Consider the following 16,883-nt stretch of genomic DNA (forward strand, 5'->3'; position numbering starts at 1 on the left):
AGCAGTGCCGAGCAGCCGGGGCCGACTCAGCGTTCGGCGGGCCCCTATTTCACGGAGCGTAACCGAGCCAACAAATCATTTCTTTTGACAAGAGGGGACGGCAAAGAAATAACAGAGCTGTCATTTAAGAGGAAATGAATAACAGAGATAATGGTTTAGCCCTGGACAGCCTTGTTTGGTCCTACAGAGGGAAAAACCAGGTGCAGTAAATGCTTCAGGTGACACTTGGAAGTCGAGGCTCATCCATCCGGTACTGACATCATCGATAGCGTAGCTCCATCCTCGTTTAAATCAACCGTGAATCGCTGCGACGATGTGAGAGAGCCCGCTGAGCTGCAATCAGTGTTTGAAAATGTCAAAACTCCTTTTTTTTTTTTCCCTAATGATGAAAACACAAAAAACTTTTTCTTGCAATATAAGGGTAAGACATTTAGTGAATGACCTATCGATTTTCGTGAGCTGTGCAGTTCCACATAACAAAACATTGTTTTTTTTTTTTATTTATTATGTTTACCCAATTCCTTCCATCAGAAACTTTATAGGTATAACTTCTCTCGGCAAATATCCCTCAGTTACAAAAATAGACTTTTCTTTTTTCATAAAATAATACACATAATTAATTTTTCGGTGATATATTCATCTGTTAAGGTAAAGAGCAAGGCCTTTTTTTTTTTTTTTCAAAGTAAATGTTATCGTGAGAAGGAACAGAGAGATGTGAAGCCTAGCACCATATTCTTCATATCCGACTTTTCTCGCGATCGTTCTCCCCGCTCCCTGGACTCCATATTTTGCATATTCTGGTCGAGTCCAGATTCTCAACCCTTACAAGGAACTCCACACCAAATTGCTCACAACTCCTTAAGACTGAGATTTTTTTTTTTTACCCCCGCCCGCCCGCCCCCTGAAAAACCCCAAAAGCTTTATAAACTACACCAGCCAACAAATTATGATAAAGGTAACAACGGTTTATCCAAAACATCTCACAGGCCATTGCTTCACTTTTGTACAAACTAAAACAAAAGAAAAACAAAGAGAGTCCCAACTGATGTTAAAACATAAACAAGTCCCAAACACTGATGCTACAAAGAATTAGAAAAACGTATGTACAGGACCCTGTATTCCTTGACTCTCTGGGTAAATGATCATACGTGTTGGCTTTGTGTTACGTGAGTGTTTATACAGGCATACAAAAGTTCTCCTTGCTTCTTTTTTTGTTGTTCAGTTTCAATAAAAGCTCTTATTGGACCAGAAAAAAAAAAAAAGAGAGAGAAAAAAAAAAGAAAACACTAAAGAATATCTGCCACCACCTCCATCACTAATGTGTCCAGTGTGTCTTGACGCCCCATCCTCCCACCCTCCCCTCCATCCCTCCCCTTCCCACCCACTCCCTCTCTCCCTGGTGTTTTCCTGGTGCAAATTCAACAGCAGCAAGTAGCTTTAGTGCCATTCAGGTCCATCTGGCTCTGGTGCATTCAGGGTCCAAGTGCCAGTGGTGAGTCCTCCCTGTGACGGACATCGTGTAGCTCCACAGTCTATCCCGCCCGGCACCGTCTCTGTCACCAGATGACGCTGGATATACTGGTCTCTCTGGGCAGCAGTGGCAGCATGGCGTTGTTGCCGTGGGCCTCCTCGAGGCTCTGCTGACGCGGCGACTTGGACTGCGGCCGCTGTCCGTTGATGAGCGTCATGGGGATGTTGCAGTAGGTGTGCTGGTTGCCTAGTGTGGAGAGCGGCGGGAGCGTCCCGCCGGGAGGCAGGTCGTAGTCGTAGCTACGGTAATAGTGTTTCTGCCTCATCTGGGTGTGGCAAGAGTTGTGGAAGGTCGAGCGCAAGTCCGGGTGTGCCGTCGCCATGGCGGTGGAGGTGGCTGCCGCCATGGAGATGGCCGAGACGGTCTGGAGCTCGCTGAAGGGGCCCTGCTCGCTGACGTCCAGCACCTGCTCGTGGGAGATGCTCAGGGGCTCCATGCGCTTGAAGGGCATCTCGTAGAGGAGCTGCTTCCAGAACTTGGAGTTGAGCTTGTTGCTGGACGGCCCGCGCCACTTGATGACCGTCAGCATCTTGATGGTGTGTTTGAGGGCCTCCACCTCCTGGTAGTTCATGATGCCGCGCAGCTCGGCGCACTCGATCAGGATGACCTTGATCTCGCCGGTCACCAGCATGTTGCGCAGCCGCGTCTCCAGCTCAAAAATGCTCCACCCCCTCCGCACGACATAGCTGGGCGTCATGACGATGATGAGGCGCTTGCTCTGGTCCACACAGCGCGCCACGTCCTCGATGTAGGCTGAGTACACAGACAAAGATAGAGAGACGGATAGATAACTTTGCATAAATAGCAGTTCAAATGGAAAGCATGTTGTCTTACTTGCCTATACTGTATTTACTCTTCCCATCACTTTAATTGTACAGGAGAGTACACGGAGCCAATGGGTGATGGAAATATGATGAAACGTACCATAGCAGCTGTTTGAAGAACTCTCTTGGCCTCAGAGCGACTGCTTACCAAACTACTCGCTTTCATCAAACTTTCAAACAACCAAATCCAATTAATTTCAGAGGGAAACACTCAGATTTTTTTTTTTAAAGGAAGATTGAAGACTGAAGTCGTTTAAATTAAACATCGGATGAGTTCTAACCTCCACAGCATCTCTCATTTCTCCCACAGTCTGGCGTGAGGATACCGATGCATAAAATGAAGATTAAACAGGTGTATTATTTATTCTGACTCAGTAATTCATTCTAAGATACAGTTAGACAGAATTATAGACAAAAACAAGAGGGCCGGGACGACTTGGGTCTGACTATAAGATGACATTAAACAAAAAACACTCAAAGCCAAACGAGATACCTGAGTGAACCTGAATCTGCATCTTTAACACCTGAGGATAAGTGAGAGCTCACAGTGAATACGGCGTAGTGTTTGCATCCTTAATGAGTGGCTCAGCTGCTTGCGTAATAATGAAAGTGATTAAGTGTTTCCACAGCCTGTCCTGGGTGTCAGTGTGGGTGCCTGTAATGACTGCTTTTAGCCTTTTCTCAGCGGAGACAAAGACAGAGCGGCTCCTCAACAGCAGCTAGACGGGATTAACTGGGCTTCGCTTCACAATCGAAGCTTATGACCCCTCTTGTCTGCGTGTGTATGTGCGAAGACGATTCGTGTTTCTATTTTCATTCCTCCCTCTCTCTTTAAGTTGAGTGTGTGTGTGTGAATAATTTCGCGCGGGTCTTTTTTCAAGCAAACACAAATGCCACGTCTCCGCGCCGTCCTCCTCTCCATAAAAATGAACTCAGTCTTTCATGTCACGCTCAGCCTGAGGCTTCCGCTATGAGAGGGACCTGATTAGAGTAAACCTGGATTTGAAGTCGCCCCTTTGCTTCGACATGACAACTCAGTCTCTGCTGTTTGGTAATTGGTCCTCACGCTGTAATTCATCACAATGTGTCCCCGGAGCTACGACTCTCCTGGAGGGCTCGGAGCCTGTTCGGTTTAGGTCAAACCAATCAGGCCAAAAAAAAAAAAAAAAACACCCAAGTTTTTCTTTTATCTGATCATGCACACAACAAACCGGAATGGATAAACGGATACTGTATAATTAGCTAATGAGTCGTAGTTCCCATTTTATGTTTTGAATTGATTGAGCTGAAAGTAAATCTGCCCTCTTGGGGTGCGCTCTGGTAACACTTTATAGCTTTATAGATTACATTCCTCCTTTCAGGGACCTCACAGGCTTTACAATCAAAGTGTTGCATGTGTAATAATTGATTCCTGCCAACATAAAAACAAAATCAACGCTAAATTATATCGAGGCAGGAAATCACTGTTAGCCTGTGATTCTGGACTGCCAGAAATATCAACTTCCTACCAACTGAACTGTATTAAAAGTCTAAATTTCAGGTAGTGCCGTTGTGCATGTAAGTCTTGTCAAAAAAGCAAAATTAACCACATATATTATCCAGTATTACTTTGGTATTCAGCACTATTCGTCACAGGTTATTAGATATTTAAAGTTGCATTCGGAGTTAATTCTTTCAGCTAAGCAGCTAGAATGACATTTATGCGAGCCATGAGAACTCTTGCGGCCGTCTTTCCTCCATATTTCATCTCTGGTTTTTCAACAGTAACCAGCCGACTCACAACGAGGTTGTAATTTACCAGCTGAGGAAATACTGACTTCCAGACTTGCATGCAGCAGAAATCTGCTCACAGTGCAGCACATTTGACCAATTTTGGCCCTCTAAACCCACATATGAACGTTTACCTTTTACACATACCATATCAACTTTTCTACAAACTGATCTGCTGGCATCTTCAGTTTACAACTCTCCTCGGCCGTCACATTACAGATATATATCATCATGAAATTCACATTGTTCCCCTGTCTGTCACAACTCATGCCTCTTGTGACCTGATTGTGTCTTGATATGACTTCTATACGTTGTCTTAAGGCCTCATTCGGATCAAATCAGGTGTTATTTTAGACTATAAGCACACTACATTGTAGTCACATGACTTCAACGTCACCACCGCTAAGCTTCCTACTCGACTACACTTCACAGTACACAAATAACAGTATGAATGATCTATGAATTGATCAGTCTACAAGTTGACTAGTGAGTAGATGAGTTTCCATGTTATTGGTGGGATGACCCCTGGAGTCACATTTAGCCACTTGTTAGTGACTGTCTAGTATTAGTCACACAAAAGCTTACAACTTCACAAGTTTGGATAAAACATAAAAATCTCTTAAGCTTCTAATAGCCACTAACCTTATTTCAGGCATCTAAGCGAATACGCTTAGACAAAACTGATGGACTTTGATGAGAAGAAACGGGATTTCAATAATACTAACTTGTTCCTAGGTTTTAGAATTTGATTACATTGCTTGGTGCCTCAAACAGCATCATGCTGAAAGGAGACGCCAGCAGCAGGAGAGGAAGAATACTCTGTAAACTTATCACATGAGGGAGAAAACCCTCTCTTGGGAGTTGTTAATCACCGCAATGCCTGATTTGGTCTGAATGAGGCCTCATACCTGAATTTCACACAAAGTAAAGATCCCGGATGGCAAGCAGTTATAATATTTGATGTCCAGTTAGGTGAACATCATGTAGCTTTAAAGTTTAAACACCACAAAACTTTTTTCTATTTATATCTGGGACTGAAAATCTGTTTCAATAGTTCTGATGCAGTAAACCTCACGCATCTAATTTTCTAAACACATCGAAAAACACAAAAAAACTCTTTAACTAATCTTTAATTCATGTAAATGTAAGTAAAAATGAAAGAAATGATGGTAAACCATTTAATTTTATAAAGGCTTTATAAGTTGTAAATAATGGCTTTAGTAATATTGAATAAATAGTTTATCAATGCGAGTTTTGTCACAACCAGGCAATCCCAGGCCGTTGCCTTATCAACCGTTAATAAAACCATTAGTAACAATTCATGAAGCCATACAAACTATGAACTCTTAATCATATACATATAAAGTGTTACCAAAAAACTTTCTACATTAATGTGTTTTGTTATGAAAAATCAGTGTGTGTTGACACGAGCGTTAAAAATCTGTGGAAGAAGTACCTCTAAGTAGTCTTGTGTCATCCTGGAAATGATCATTGGTGAAACCTAAACATAGATATTTACATTCAAAGTAAGATCAGAAGGTTTGCAGAGAAGCATTTTTAAAAAGAAAACAGTTAACTGTCAATATGGGGACATGGCTCTGGCATAAACTGTGTTTTGTACAACTGATGTTCCACTGGCGATTGTGTGGCGGTAATCGCGCTGACCAGTTTATTCCAGTTTAATATGGGATATGTAGCATAAAAACGACAAGGAAAATCCTTTTATTTTTGTTGGCAGGAGTTCAGCCAGGTTATACAGTCGCTGCTGTATATTAAAAAATACTTAACACACACTAGAGATCTATCAGAGTGGTGAGTAGTTAAAATAAATCCAGCATACTGCGGAATAACACTTATCAGCAGCTCAGGAGAAGGATTGTTGACACATGCTGAAGCCCCAAATGGCCAAACTGTGTTTATCTACAGCTGCGGATTATGCTTTATTATATCGACTGTTGAGATGCTAATACGTTCCCAATGGGAACTAAATGTTTATACATAGTCGCAATAAGCTGCCGAGCTGGAATAGCGACAGACACTCTTTAAATTCCCCTCAATCCTTGCATTTTTATGCCATTTTCCCATATTACAACAGTCCCCCCGCATCGAGCACATAATCACAGCAAGAGATTCAGTTTATAACCTTGGCACAATGCCACTGAAGAGGAACATAATTAGTAATGGCGGTATGTGCGGGAAGACAGGCAGATGCAAGTATTCAAATGGAGGCTAACAACATAATGATATTATCAAACTCATCCGTGTGATGGGTTAATCAAAGATAAGCACGGGGCATGTGAGACGCGCCATTAGAAATATATACTGTGGCAAAACATGCGTTAATGTCCATGCATAAAGAGCTGTCTGATTATGCAGCTGACATCACTACATGGCAGCATGCAGTATGGAGCTGGATCAGGAACATGGACTGTAATAATAGGGTTGGCTCATTATGCTGCATATGAAATAAAGGCTATTACGCCTCCCACTGGCCATACATAGTGCAGATAATGCACTTTAAATACTTGAGCACATAAAGCACCAACTAATAAGTGCAGACCTTTTTCGAGTTGGCTAGTACTTATAAATCATAATGTATAGGTTTTCATAATTCCCCCATTTATGTCTGCAGAGATTAACCAGCAGTTTGTACATTACATTATGTAATTTCAAAAGCCTGTGGTGAAAACGTTTTTCAAAAAGTGGTAAGCTATTATCTGCAAAATATACTGAAATGCAATGTGCCATATTCTATTTTAAGGTGACCAAATGCTTAATAGGAAAAGTCTCAACCTGATAACTAACTTGTGTCTATTACTGTCAAATAGCTGTTGTTCAAGTACAACATTCCCACTACAGTACATTTTTAAAGTTATTTGTCCCAATTAAGCTATTTTCAGCCACGTACGATTTATCTATGAATCTTCTAGAAAGTGCAGACTGTAATTATACCACTTTTTCATTACTACTATCTGTTAAGAGATTAATTAAGCCTCTGTTATATTGTCCTCTCCTTAAAACTATCTGACTCTTTTTGTCAGGTGATTATATTAAATTAGTCAGCGATGTTTCATTTTTTTTTAGTATTGGATTCATTAAAACATTGTTCAATCTAATCAGTTGCTCTGTAACCCTGTTTCTTAATATACGGCCTCCCTGCAAAGCATGTGCACAATCTGAACTTCAGGGGTTCCTCAGAGGTGCTGCTAAGAACACTGGGATGATACAATGACCCAAACTATTATTATTATGACCTAAAGGTTCCTTGAATAGTCACATGGATGGCAGGTTTCATAGAAGTGGAATCATTGTTTGGAGGTGCTTTCAGCAGTGGTTCCCAACCTTTTCTGATCAGAAGAAACCCTACAGCCCTCATAAAAATCCCTTGTTATGTTCCATATCTTTTCATTTTAATTGGATGTTGATCAACTCTATTAATTACATGAAAGAGGATCTTGTTACCATGTTATTTCATACAGTTAAGATGTCATTGTTTGGGTATTTTTTTGTTCAAACTACCATTTGCACAGCTGAAGCTTTTAGTGGCAGTTATTCATTACTTTTCGCCACTGCTTTAGCCAACAATTTCAACTGTTTAGGCTATTTTGAAACCATTGGCTTACAATTTCAACTATTTGTTGTTACTTTTAGCTAACAATTCAAAATCGTTCAGGCTAGTTTGAAACTTTTAGCGTACCGTTTCAACTGTCTGTTGTTGCTTTTAGCCAACAATCTAAACTCTTTTTTGGTGTTACATTTAGCTAACGGCTTTAGCTGTTTACCCAATACATTTAGCTCTTTGTTACAATCATTAACATACATTTATTTTTTTGCAATCCTAATTGCTTAGTTTTTGCAAAGTTATTTCAACTGCTCATCCATTACTTTTCGTTAACTTTTATTACTTTAGCTGTTTCAACCTGTCTGCTGCCTTGCTAACTAGTTTTCACCCACTCTCACTTACAACACATGGTGTTCAGGAGTTACTGCTGACTTAAATTATAACTTTTTTTAATAATTTGTCATTTCATTTTTTTTGTATTAGTTAGGCTCCTGCGCAATCTTTCCAAATACCCCCTGGTGAGTATAATACCACCACAGGGGTTAAAAATATCCATACACTGCTATCCTGTTGCCAGGCTTTACCTGAGGAAGACGACTAAAAAACGAACTGGGGACAAGACAGCAGTGTGCCTTGATTGTACAGCCTATTGTTATCCAGCAAATAATGATAGTTGTGTGTGTGCTTCCTAATCGCAAAAGTACCCCCTGGGATACAATACCTATGGTTCGGAATCACTGCTTTTAGGAAAAAAAGCAACTGTTTGTTCACAACTGTCTTAGGATGTTTCTTGTGGTGATGTGATAACTGTCGCCATGTGACATAATTGCAACTTCTCCCCCTTAATAATATGCTGCTAACAAGCAGGTAAAAATCAATGGAGACTGCTATCAGCAGCTTTATTTAAAAACCTACCCTCTAATTTTGTTGTTTCTTTTTTTCCCTACAAAAATGTCAAGTGAAGAAGCCCTAATTGCCACCTTTTATCAAACTGATCCACTTCTGTTCATCCAGCAGTTAGAGAAAAGCTTGCTTCGTAATGATCAGATTAAAACGATGATGGTCTTACGGGTCTAGTCACGCCACAACACAAATGCAAAAACAGAAAAAAAACCCCACAAAACAAGGCATGTCACCACTGCACTGACAACACGAGCAAGACCACAAGCGACACAACATTCGACACAACGTGACATCGCCGTGAGAGAGAGAGCTTACTTCCTGTGGGGATCAAGTCCCTGTCTGGTATGAAGAGTTTATACCCATAATGCTTCTCGAGCACGTCGGGGAGGATCTCCAAGGCAAAGCGCTCCTCCTCTCGGGTCTCCTGGCTCCACTGGTCCGGGTCCACTTTGGTGTAGGACAGGTAAGCGTCGTAGTCCTTGTTATCTGCAGGTGGAGAGAGGGAGATCGACACAGAGGTGGGTAAAATATTATCTCCTGTTATCCACCAGGCACATCAGCAAGGACTGTTCGCAGAGCCTTAACTGTCCTCAGATCCTTCAAACCCTTTAGTTTTATACCCCCTGCTATCAAGCAGGGGCAGAGGGAGAAAATAAAGCCTCGATCTCAGCAAAATGATAGAAAGAAAAACTCTGTTCGCTTTAATAACTGCATCACTTCTTATGTGGCATTAAAAAGCTCCCCAAACCACTTTGCTTCAATTAAATGCGTACATGTTTCATGATTTGAACATAACCTTTCCTGCTTTGCTCAGCAAGGTTATGTGCTGCTACACCCCAGATGCTCACAATCTATTTTCATACAGGTGCACAGAGAGCTGTTCACTCACTGGGAGAGACTTCATTGAGACAGGACGCTTCCATTACACTGACCTCTGGGCACCTCTGCCCATCTGAGTGCTTTTCATTACAGCTCCGTCCCCACTGACGAATAATGTTACCTTGATAGCTACTTTGCCTACTGCGGGCAAAACAAATTAAACTCCAGCCTGAGCTAAATGCCCAACACTGCCCGCTAGGCCGAACACATGGCATGGCTCCATCACCCACATGAAAGCGCTGATTGATGACGAATTTGAAAGGGCTGAGTGCAGAGACGAAAAGCTAGAAGTGAGGGAAGACTTTAATGTTTTCTTCTCAAGCTGGAGCACTTCTGCACAATGAGTACGGAGGGTGGGAGACATGGAAGTGTGGTATCCCAGGGCCCCTGACTGCACTACAGGAAGGAGGTAAGAGCTCCTGGCTCCTTCAGTAACAGCTCAACTCTAATGTTCAAGCTGCAAACCACTTCATCAATTAGAGGAATGCGGCCCTTGAACTGGACATACTTTGGACGTTGCCACTTCATTTTACTGGAGACGTGCGCAGTCATTTCACTTCAGGGTCAACTTCTTATTTTTTCCTGTTTGGTGTGAGAGAGGTTCACTGAGATGTCTTCCTTATTCCATGTTACTGTGGTCTTTGGCAATTAGGATACTCCCCACTTGTCCATTAGAACTGGAGAAGCCTCTCTGATGAGAAGTGAAACGTCTTCAAGAACCTCAAGTCCAGTTGCCTTTGTTTAGCATTTAGATAGAGATCAACCAGAGACCGGTGACAAGTCAGTCACTGTTAGATAGGTCAGATTCTGTTCTTGTCAAATGTATTCACATGCTGCCTACCAGCACATATGAGACTGCCAGCCCAAACTGAGAGGAAGGAACAAAATTGCTTATATTGTTTTTGGAAAGTCGCTGTGCTTTGGGAAGCCAACAAAGCAGGCTCGACTTAGGAATATAAAATAACAACATGGAGGCTCCGGGGTCGGAACCAGAGCAGCAAACATCGTATTCGCTCACGTCAACTGCAGCACATTACAAACAAGTTCCTTCTGTTTTTACTCCTTTGAAATGTGTTTTTGAGCAAATGTAAGAGTTACTTAACAGTCACAGTTTCATTATCAATATCTAATTAAATTTTTAATTACAGAAAGGTTATAAAGATGTCTGCCAACAAAATTGCAATCAGGGAACTTCTACACATTTCTTTCACTGTCATAGTCTGACGGTAGAGGGAAAACCACTGGGATGGATATCTCACATCATCTGTGCGTTAAGCAGCCACAAATCAGATACAATGTTCGCCATGTTCATCAAAAGCAAAAAGTATTAGATTCTGTGTGTTTCTGTGCCACAAAGGGAAGCAAGAAATATGAAATGGGACGTTCGGAGCTGCAATGTGAACACAGCCGTTTAGGTAAACTCATTAGAGGCACGGGTGGCGTTGGATGTACGAGTTCCTGCCTTCATTATGAATCTGGTCCCTTCACTTTGTGGTGGCTACCTGCGATGCAAGAGCTGTGAGGGGACCTGTCAAGGCCACATAGAAGAAGACCTGAGGATGAGAGAGTCAGGTCAGGAAAAGTAGAGCAGACGGGGTTTCAAGAGGATTTTAGGATCAATTCTTAGCACTGTATTGCATTTTTGAAGCTTTTAATATCCTCTCCATTTTTACACTCCTGTCTCTCTCAGGGCCATGAGACTGTCAACAAGATTCACTCACTCCCCGTTGGGTAATCTTGATATTTGGCAAGTGCTCGCTGCTCCGTACATGACACCACGTAATTAATCTAACTCGTTTTTATAAAGTGCAATTCATTTTACAGCATCAGGGACATGTAAAAATAATTGAAATGTAACCTCATAATCACTTAGTATAACTAACTCTGAGGCTTATATTCTGCTTCGCGGCGACATAAATCTCACGCTCTGTTTTTTTTTTCTCCGGTAGCATTTAAATGAAAGCTGTGTGGGCAGATCAAGCATTATTTCGGTGGAGCTGAGTCACTTGTCTGTAGTGAGGAAAGAGCGAGAGAGAGAGAGAACGATAAGGGAGAGGTAGAGGCAGAGGGTGAATCTCGAAGGCGGAATGACCCCCTCCTCTTACATCTCGAGGAGTCACTCCTTACAGGTGACGGGCAAGGTGCATCTGAGGGCGCAAAGCACCTCCAAAACCGCATCCAGCGCTCCTCCGTCCCACACGCTGACTGTGAAGGCTCTACTGGCACTCGCTGTACTCGGAGGGAGGGAGGGGTGGTGCTGAAATATATGCATGTGCATAGAGAGCCCACAGTTAGATTGTGAACTCTTGAACTCACGGTGGAGAGCGCCAAGAGAGTTGGAGGCGTAATCTCTGGGATATCTCCGGGCTCCATTACAGTTAATGGAGAGTGGATTGGCGCTAACGCACACACTTAACTGGGAAGCTACATAAGCTCATGAGGTGGACTGCTAATGAGCAGCTGAGCGCTTCTTTTTTACCATTTTGTTTTTTCCGTAGATTTAATTTAGCCAGAAGAATACGGCATTGCATCAGACAGTGGAAAAGTAGACTCCCTTAGAGATACAGTGTGATTTACTGCACTCTGTGTTTATTATATTTAAATCCCTTTTTCCTTTTGCATGTACACTCACTTGATAGTTTGTTTGGTACACATGCTAGAACAAGTGCAGTCTAGTTTGCTGTCGTCAAAATAAATGGGGAATGCTGAATATGAGTGTATATCTCTGAGTGTATCACGATGTAACAGCCAAAAGAATGACCTCAAACACCTCTCTGAAACAGGAACAAGAACTGAACATGATGAAGGTAGTGCTCTCAACTATACTGTAGTAGTTTCAGATAGGTAAAGCTAATAGAAAATAACTGAGCATACACAGGGCTGGGACTGATGATAATTTACAGGACTAATCAATTCTTAAGTAAATAGGGCACTATAAGATGTACAGAAAGTTTATAATGTCCTTTTTCTGACTTACTGTACAACCAAGTGATGCAGTTAATCCTGGCAATGTTTGGTGTTTATGCTTTATAAATGACTTAAACCACTTGCATCAGCACTATGTATTTTTATATTCTTGGAATAAAGTGTCAATATATTTAAGTGTGATAATCAATATTTCACCCACACAGACGCTATTTAGTGTAAACTTTTAATTTGTTTGTCCGCCTTCTGCTGAATATGAAAATATCACTTTGGAACGACCACACAACACTTGACCTTTTCGAACGTAAATGAGCAACTTCGTGTCTACCTCTGCATCTTAAATATGCAAATCTAACAGGATACATTACAGTTATTAGTGCGCGGTATCACCAAACTAGAGTGAGCACAGACGGAGCCTCGTAACTCCGCGCCGCGCTGACATTGGTATTTATGGCAGAGTGTTGATGAGTTCCCACCTCCTTGACAAGCTTGCTCGGCTGTTGTCATTGCGAGGCCTATTATTGATTCCACTGACACCCACACAATGTGACAACTGAGTGGTCTTTAACTAAATTGCGCTGCTGACAAATAGCTGACAGTCCCCTCCTATTGTTACTTAAAGCTTACAATTTTACATCTGGCAGAAGAGGGAGGCAGGCGTTCAATTAGCTCTTCGAGTGGCCACAATGAAGCACGAGCACTTTCTTGGCAGCGCGTGCAGATTTATGTTGCGGAAAAAAGAAAAAAAATTCCTGTGCATCTTAGACTCTGGCTTGAGGGGCTTTATTAATGAAAAATATGTGTGTGCAACTGTATCTTACATGCAGCTACTTCTCCTTGTAAGTGCAGCGATTACCATAGAGATGGGCTCTCGGTTAACCTCTCCCTGCCAATGCTTAGCAACTATTTGTCTCCACTCAACTGGCAACCGTCTCCAGTTTGGTATCCTTCACCGTTCACCTGCAGTACGCCAGCATTGGTAGTCGGAGATGACTTCCTGGTGCGAGTGTGTGCACGCGTGACCGTCAGAGGTGGCAGTGAAGTGATCTAATCGACCGCGGCGTGGAGGAAAGTATCTGGGGTCTCCTGAGAGCTCCGGAGGCAGCGTGCTGTGTCTTATTGAACCTGATCCCCTTATACTGGAGAACAAATTGAAAATCTGTTTCTCTCTCTTCAAGCACTCACTCGGGTGGCACAATTAAAGGAGACAATTGCTGTTTGGCATTAAGTTCAAGGCCCGACATTTTTTTCTTCCCTTTTTCAACATAACCGCCCCTGGGCCAGCCATTACGGCAAAGCTCCGCTTTCCGAGGCCGGAAGCCCAACACAGCCAGAGGTAATGACTTTCATTCAAACGTCTGATGTAGCAGCCATCACAGTTAAACAGAGCTGAGAGTGTATGAGGAGAGGAGCCGGGTACGGAATACTTTTTACCTTTTAACGCTCATAACTCTCCTGCTGTCTTTCTTTCCACTACGTACAGTCCCTCAGCCGCTCTGAACTAATCTCATTTCCCCCTGAATTCACTGCTGCACTGCTACTTGAGAGACTCATTACAGGGGAATCAAATTAAAACTTGCTCCTTGTCTCAGTTTGATGCATTCTCAAACCAAGACTCATCCACAAGGCCCAATCAGAGTTTTTTTCCCCCCTCTCTTTTACTATTGCTGATGGGGCCTCAGAGTTAATGTTTCTGTCTGGCACAGGGACTGTGTTTGGATTTGCTTTACAGACAGTGTTCAGCAGAATAAAGCATCCTCTCGCTCTTGCACTTGCTCACGTGCAGTTTGCATGCGGGTACATGGTAAACCATCTGCAGCAGACATAGCCGTACATATGCAGAATCACAACAGAACCCCTCTTTTTCTTGTTTTCTGCAGAATTCTGTTTAACATCTGATATCTGAGGTTTGCTGTGTTCTCTGGGTTTGCCTCAACTTGTCTACTTAAGTAAAAGAAAGCTGACACATCCTCTATCAACAACAGAATAACTTGGTGTGACTTCGTCTAGCAGAGTACAGAGATCAGCCGGAGCAACACTGGTGCAATATCTTCTCCTCCTGACAAAAACTAAAGCACTGCGCCAATAAATACAATCCCCTTTTAAATCTACTGTTAACTGTTTACAATCGTCACAATAAAGTATGAAACAATCATCGGTGTTAAAAGCTTTAAAAGTATCTTAGACACCAGCACAGCTGGTAACCTTTCAAAATCATGGATGTTATAATTCACTTCCTTCTTCCTCATCACTTCATGATAGCAGGATGCTCACAATAAATAGAAACTGGCAGCTTGTTTGGGTGCAAAAAGCAAAGCCAAAGCATTGGTAAACAGGAGAGTCTGTTTCCCTGTGTACAATGGCCTTTTTTCCTCATTCACTCCCCGACACTGCCACTGCTGCCTTATTCAGAGGCACTGACACCGCAACGTGAAGATTCTCTGCTGTCACATGCCATTGTAGCTGCTGTGGAAACATACAGGCTGGATGGAATACTATATACACCTCAGATAGAAGCACTAAAACTCTCCGAATCCTGATTTAGGATCATACCATTGAGGGGCAGACGTCTGGTAGCAGCACTTGAATTAGACACGAAATATCGCAAATCACAGCAGGCGCATCGGTCCAGAAGATATTGTAACGTGTAACAGAGACGTTTACTGAGCAGCAGATGGCATATTTGCAGCTTGACAAACATTTCACAATTTTAACATTCACATTATTTTGTGTTTTTTCGCTGGTTTATCCCACAACCAAATGTACCCTGAAAAACACAAAGCACATCACCAGGAGCCGCTTTATTCACAGTGTTTAAGTGATCAAGGCCGCATTTCCTTTTAAAGCTAAACTCGGCAACTTTTGCCTGTTGGGGGCTCGGAGACGCAGTGTGAGGGAACCGTTTGAAAACCTGAACTTCATTACCCAAAAGTTGTGCGTTGTGATGTCAGGAAACAGCGCCCAGCATGAGCATTTTTACAAGGCTGGCTTGTGATTAGTTTTTTACAAGGATGCAAATTTGACAAGAAAAGGAGCCACATCAAAGACTGGTGGGTTGTTTGCTGCTGTTAAGGAGACAGTTTGCACAATATTCTGCATACAACTTCTTGATTTGGCTCTTCCAGTGAGTTTGGGAGGATTCCCTGAAATCGACAACAGATTTTCTGAGTTGGGAGCGATGGGAGGCTCTTTTCTGTGTCGTTTCAACTGATAAAGCAGCTGCGTATTTACATAAAAATAGTGCCACATGCGGCTTTAAGATATGAAAAATAGCCCAGGTGTTCTTTGAGTAAAAATAAATATGCACGCAGAGCAGCGCTGATACTGCTCCGGTCTGGGATTTGATTCCTTCTGAGGAAAGAAGGGATGCTTTCACAAGCAGCGTAGAGCGCTTTAGAAGTCACCCACTAAACAGCAAACACGGTGGTATCGCAGATTATGGAAGATTATTGTATGACGGTGCGAAGTCAATTTTCGTCTTGCACCTTTATCTCATCTTACCTCCGTCTATATCCTCACTGCCAAAGTGGTTCCTGTAGAAGAGCATGAGCTCGATCCTGTAGCACTTGTACAGTGTGACCAGACAGATCAGCAGCAGCAGGATGGCTCCCAGACCCCCGGCCAGCTCCACCGTGTACATCAGCTCTGCTAATGTGGCGACACCAACAAGAGGGAGGAAGGGAGGGAAGGCGGGAGAGAAACAAGGAAAGGTTAAAGTGGTGCTAGATAACTGGCAAACCACACAAAGCATTCAGTTTTAAACCGGGTTTATATGGCTGAGACTACAACAACTCAAGAAAATTGCAATTACACTTCATAATCTTCCTCTCCCTCGTTTCTGTCAGCACTCATGTATATAAATGTGTTGTTTCTGGACAGTTTGGTTGTTTGGTGTCCGTAGTTTTTGGATGTACATCCCTTGTGTTAAGTGCAAGGAAACGCATTTCTTTACAGATGGATAGAAAAGCCATTGAGAATGTGGGAGGGAATCTAATTTTCTCAGTTTTTATACGCGCACATCACAATATCTAGACAGCAACAGGACCAATAATGAATGGTGACAAACGGCCTGCCAGGTGTGTAAACAGTTTTGTGAAAGGTTCTGTTGAGAGACACATGAATCACCGACATTATGCGGGCACTCTATATGTTACACAGTCAGCACGCAATTAATGTTAGCTTTGCTTATGCTGATTATCTGTCCAATATCTGGCCAAAAGCTACAATTTTTGATCGTACTTGAGGCATATTTCACAAACATATCATAGATCACAGTCGCTCCTATAGAAATTAATAAACTTTGGGGTGACCCTGCATCTACAGGAGCCCGACCACCAATCCAACTGTAGAACGCCAATACATGTGAAATGATGCGTAATGCAGTCATGATGGATGAGTAAAGTTGCATGAGCCATTGTTCAAAGATTCTTTGCCATGTGAATCTTTGCAGTACCTCCGTATTTGTGGGAAAAAAGGCATAGAAAGCATC

General features: G+C 42.5%; 1 protein-coding gene across 4 annotated transcripts in view; it reads right to left on the minus strand.

Moving 5' to 3' along the window:
* Positions 1-948: 948 nt before the first annotated feature.
* Positions 949-16,883, minus strand: part of LOC115577155 (interleukin-1 receptor accessory protein-like 1) — a 290,011-nt gene continuing 274,076 nt past the window's right edge. For 2 of the 4 annotated variants that reach the window (XM_030410011.1, XM_030410012.1), the window contains 4 exons: positions 15,896-16,042; positions 8,906-9,076; positions 5,582-5,626; positions 1,557-2,284 (listed from right to left, as the gene is read on the minus strand). In XM_030410011.1, coding sequence (XP_030265871.1) covers positions 1,557-2,284; positions 5,582-5,626; positions 8,906-9,076; positions 15,896-16,042 — 1,091 coding nt within the window. Of the gene's footprint in view, positions 2,285-5,581; positions 5,627-8,905; positions 9,077-15,895; positions 16,043-16,883 lie in introns of all 4 variants that reach the window. The other 2 variants (XM_030410010.1, XM_030410013.1) reach the window with 2 other exon arrangements.

This window comes from Sparus aurata, chromosome 24 (assembly GCF_900880675.1).
Source record: "Sparus aurata chromosome 24, fSpaAur1.1, whole genome shotgun sequence".
In the NCBI taxonomy this organism is placed as follows: domain Eukaryota; kingdom Metazoa; phylum Chordata; class Actinopteri; order Spariformes; family Sparidae; genus Sparus; species Sparus aurata.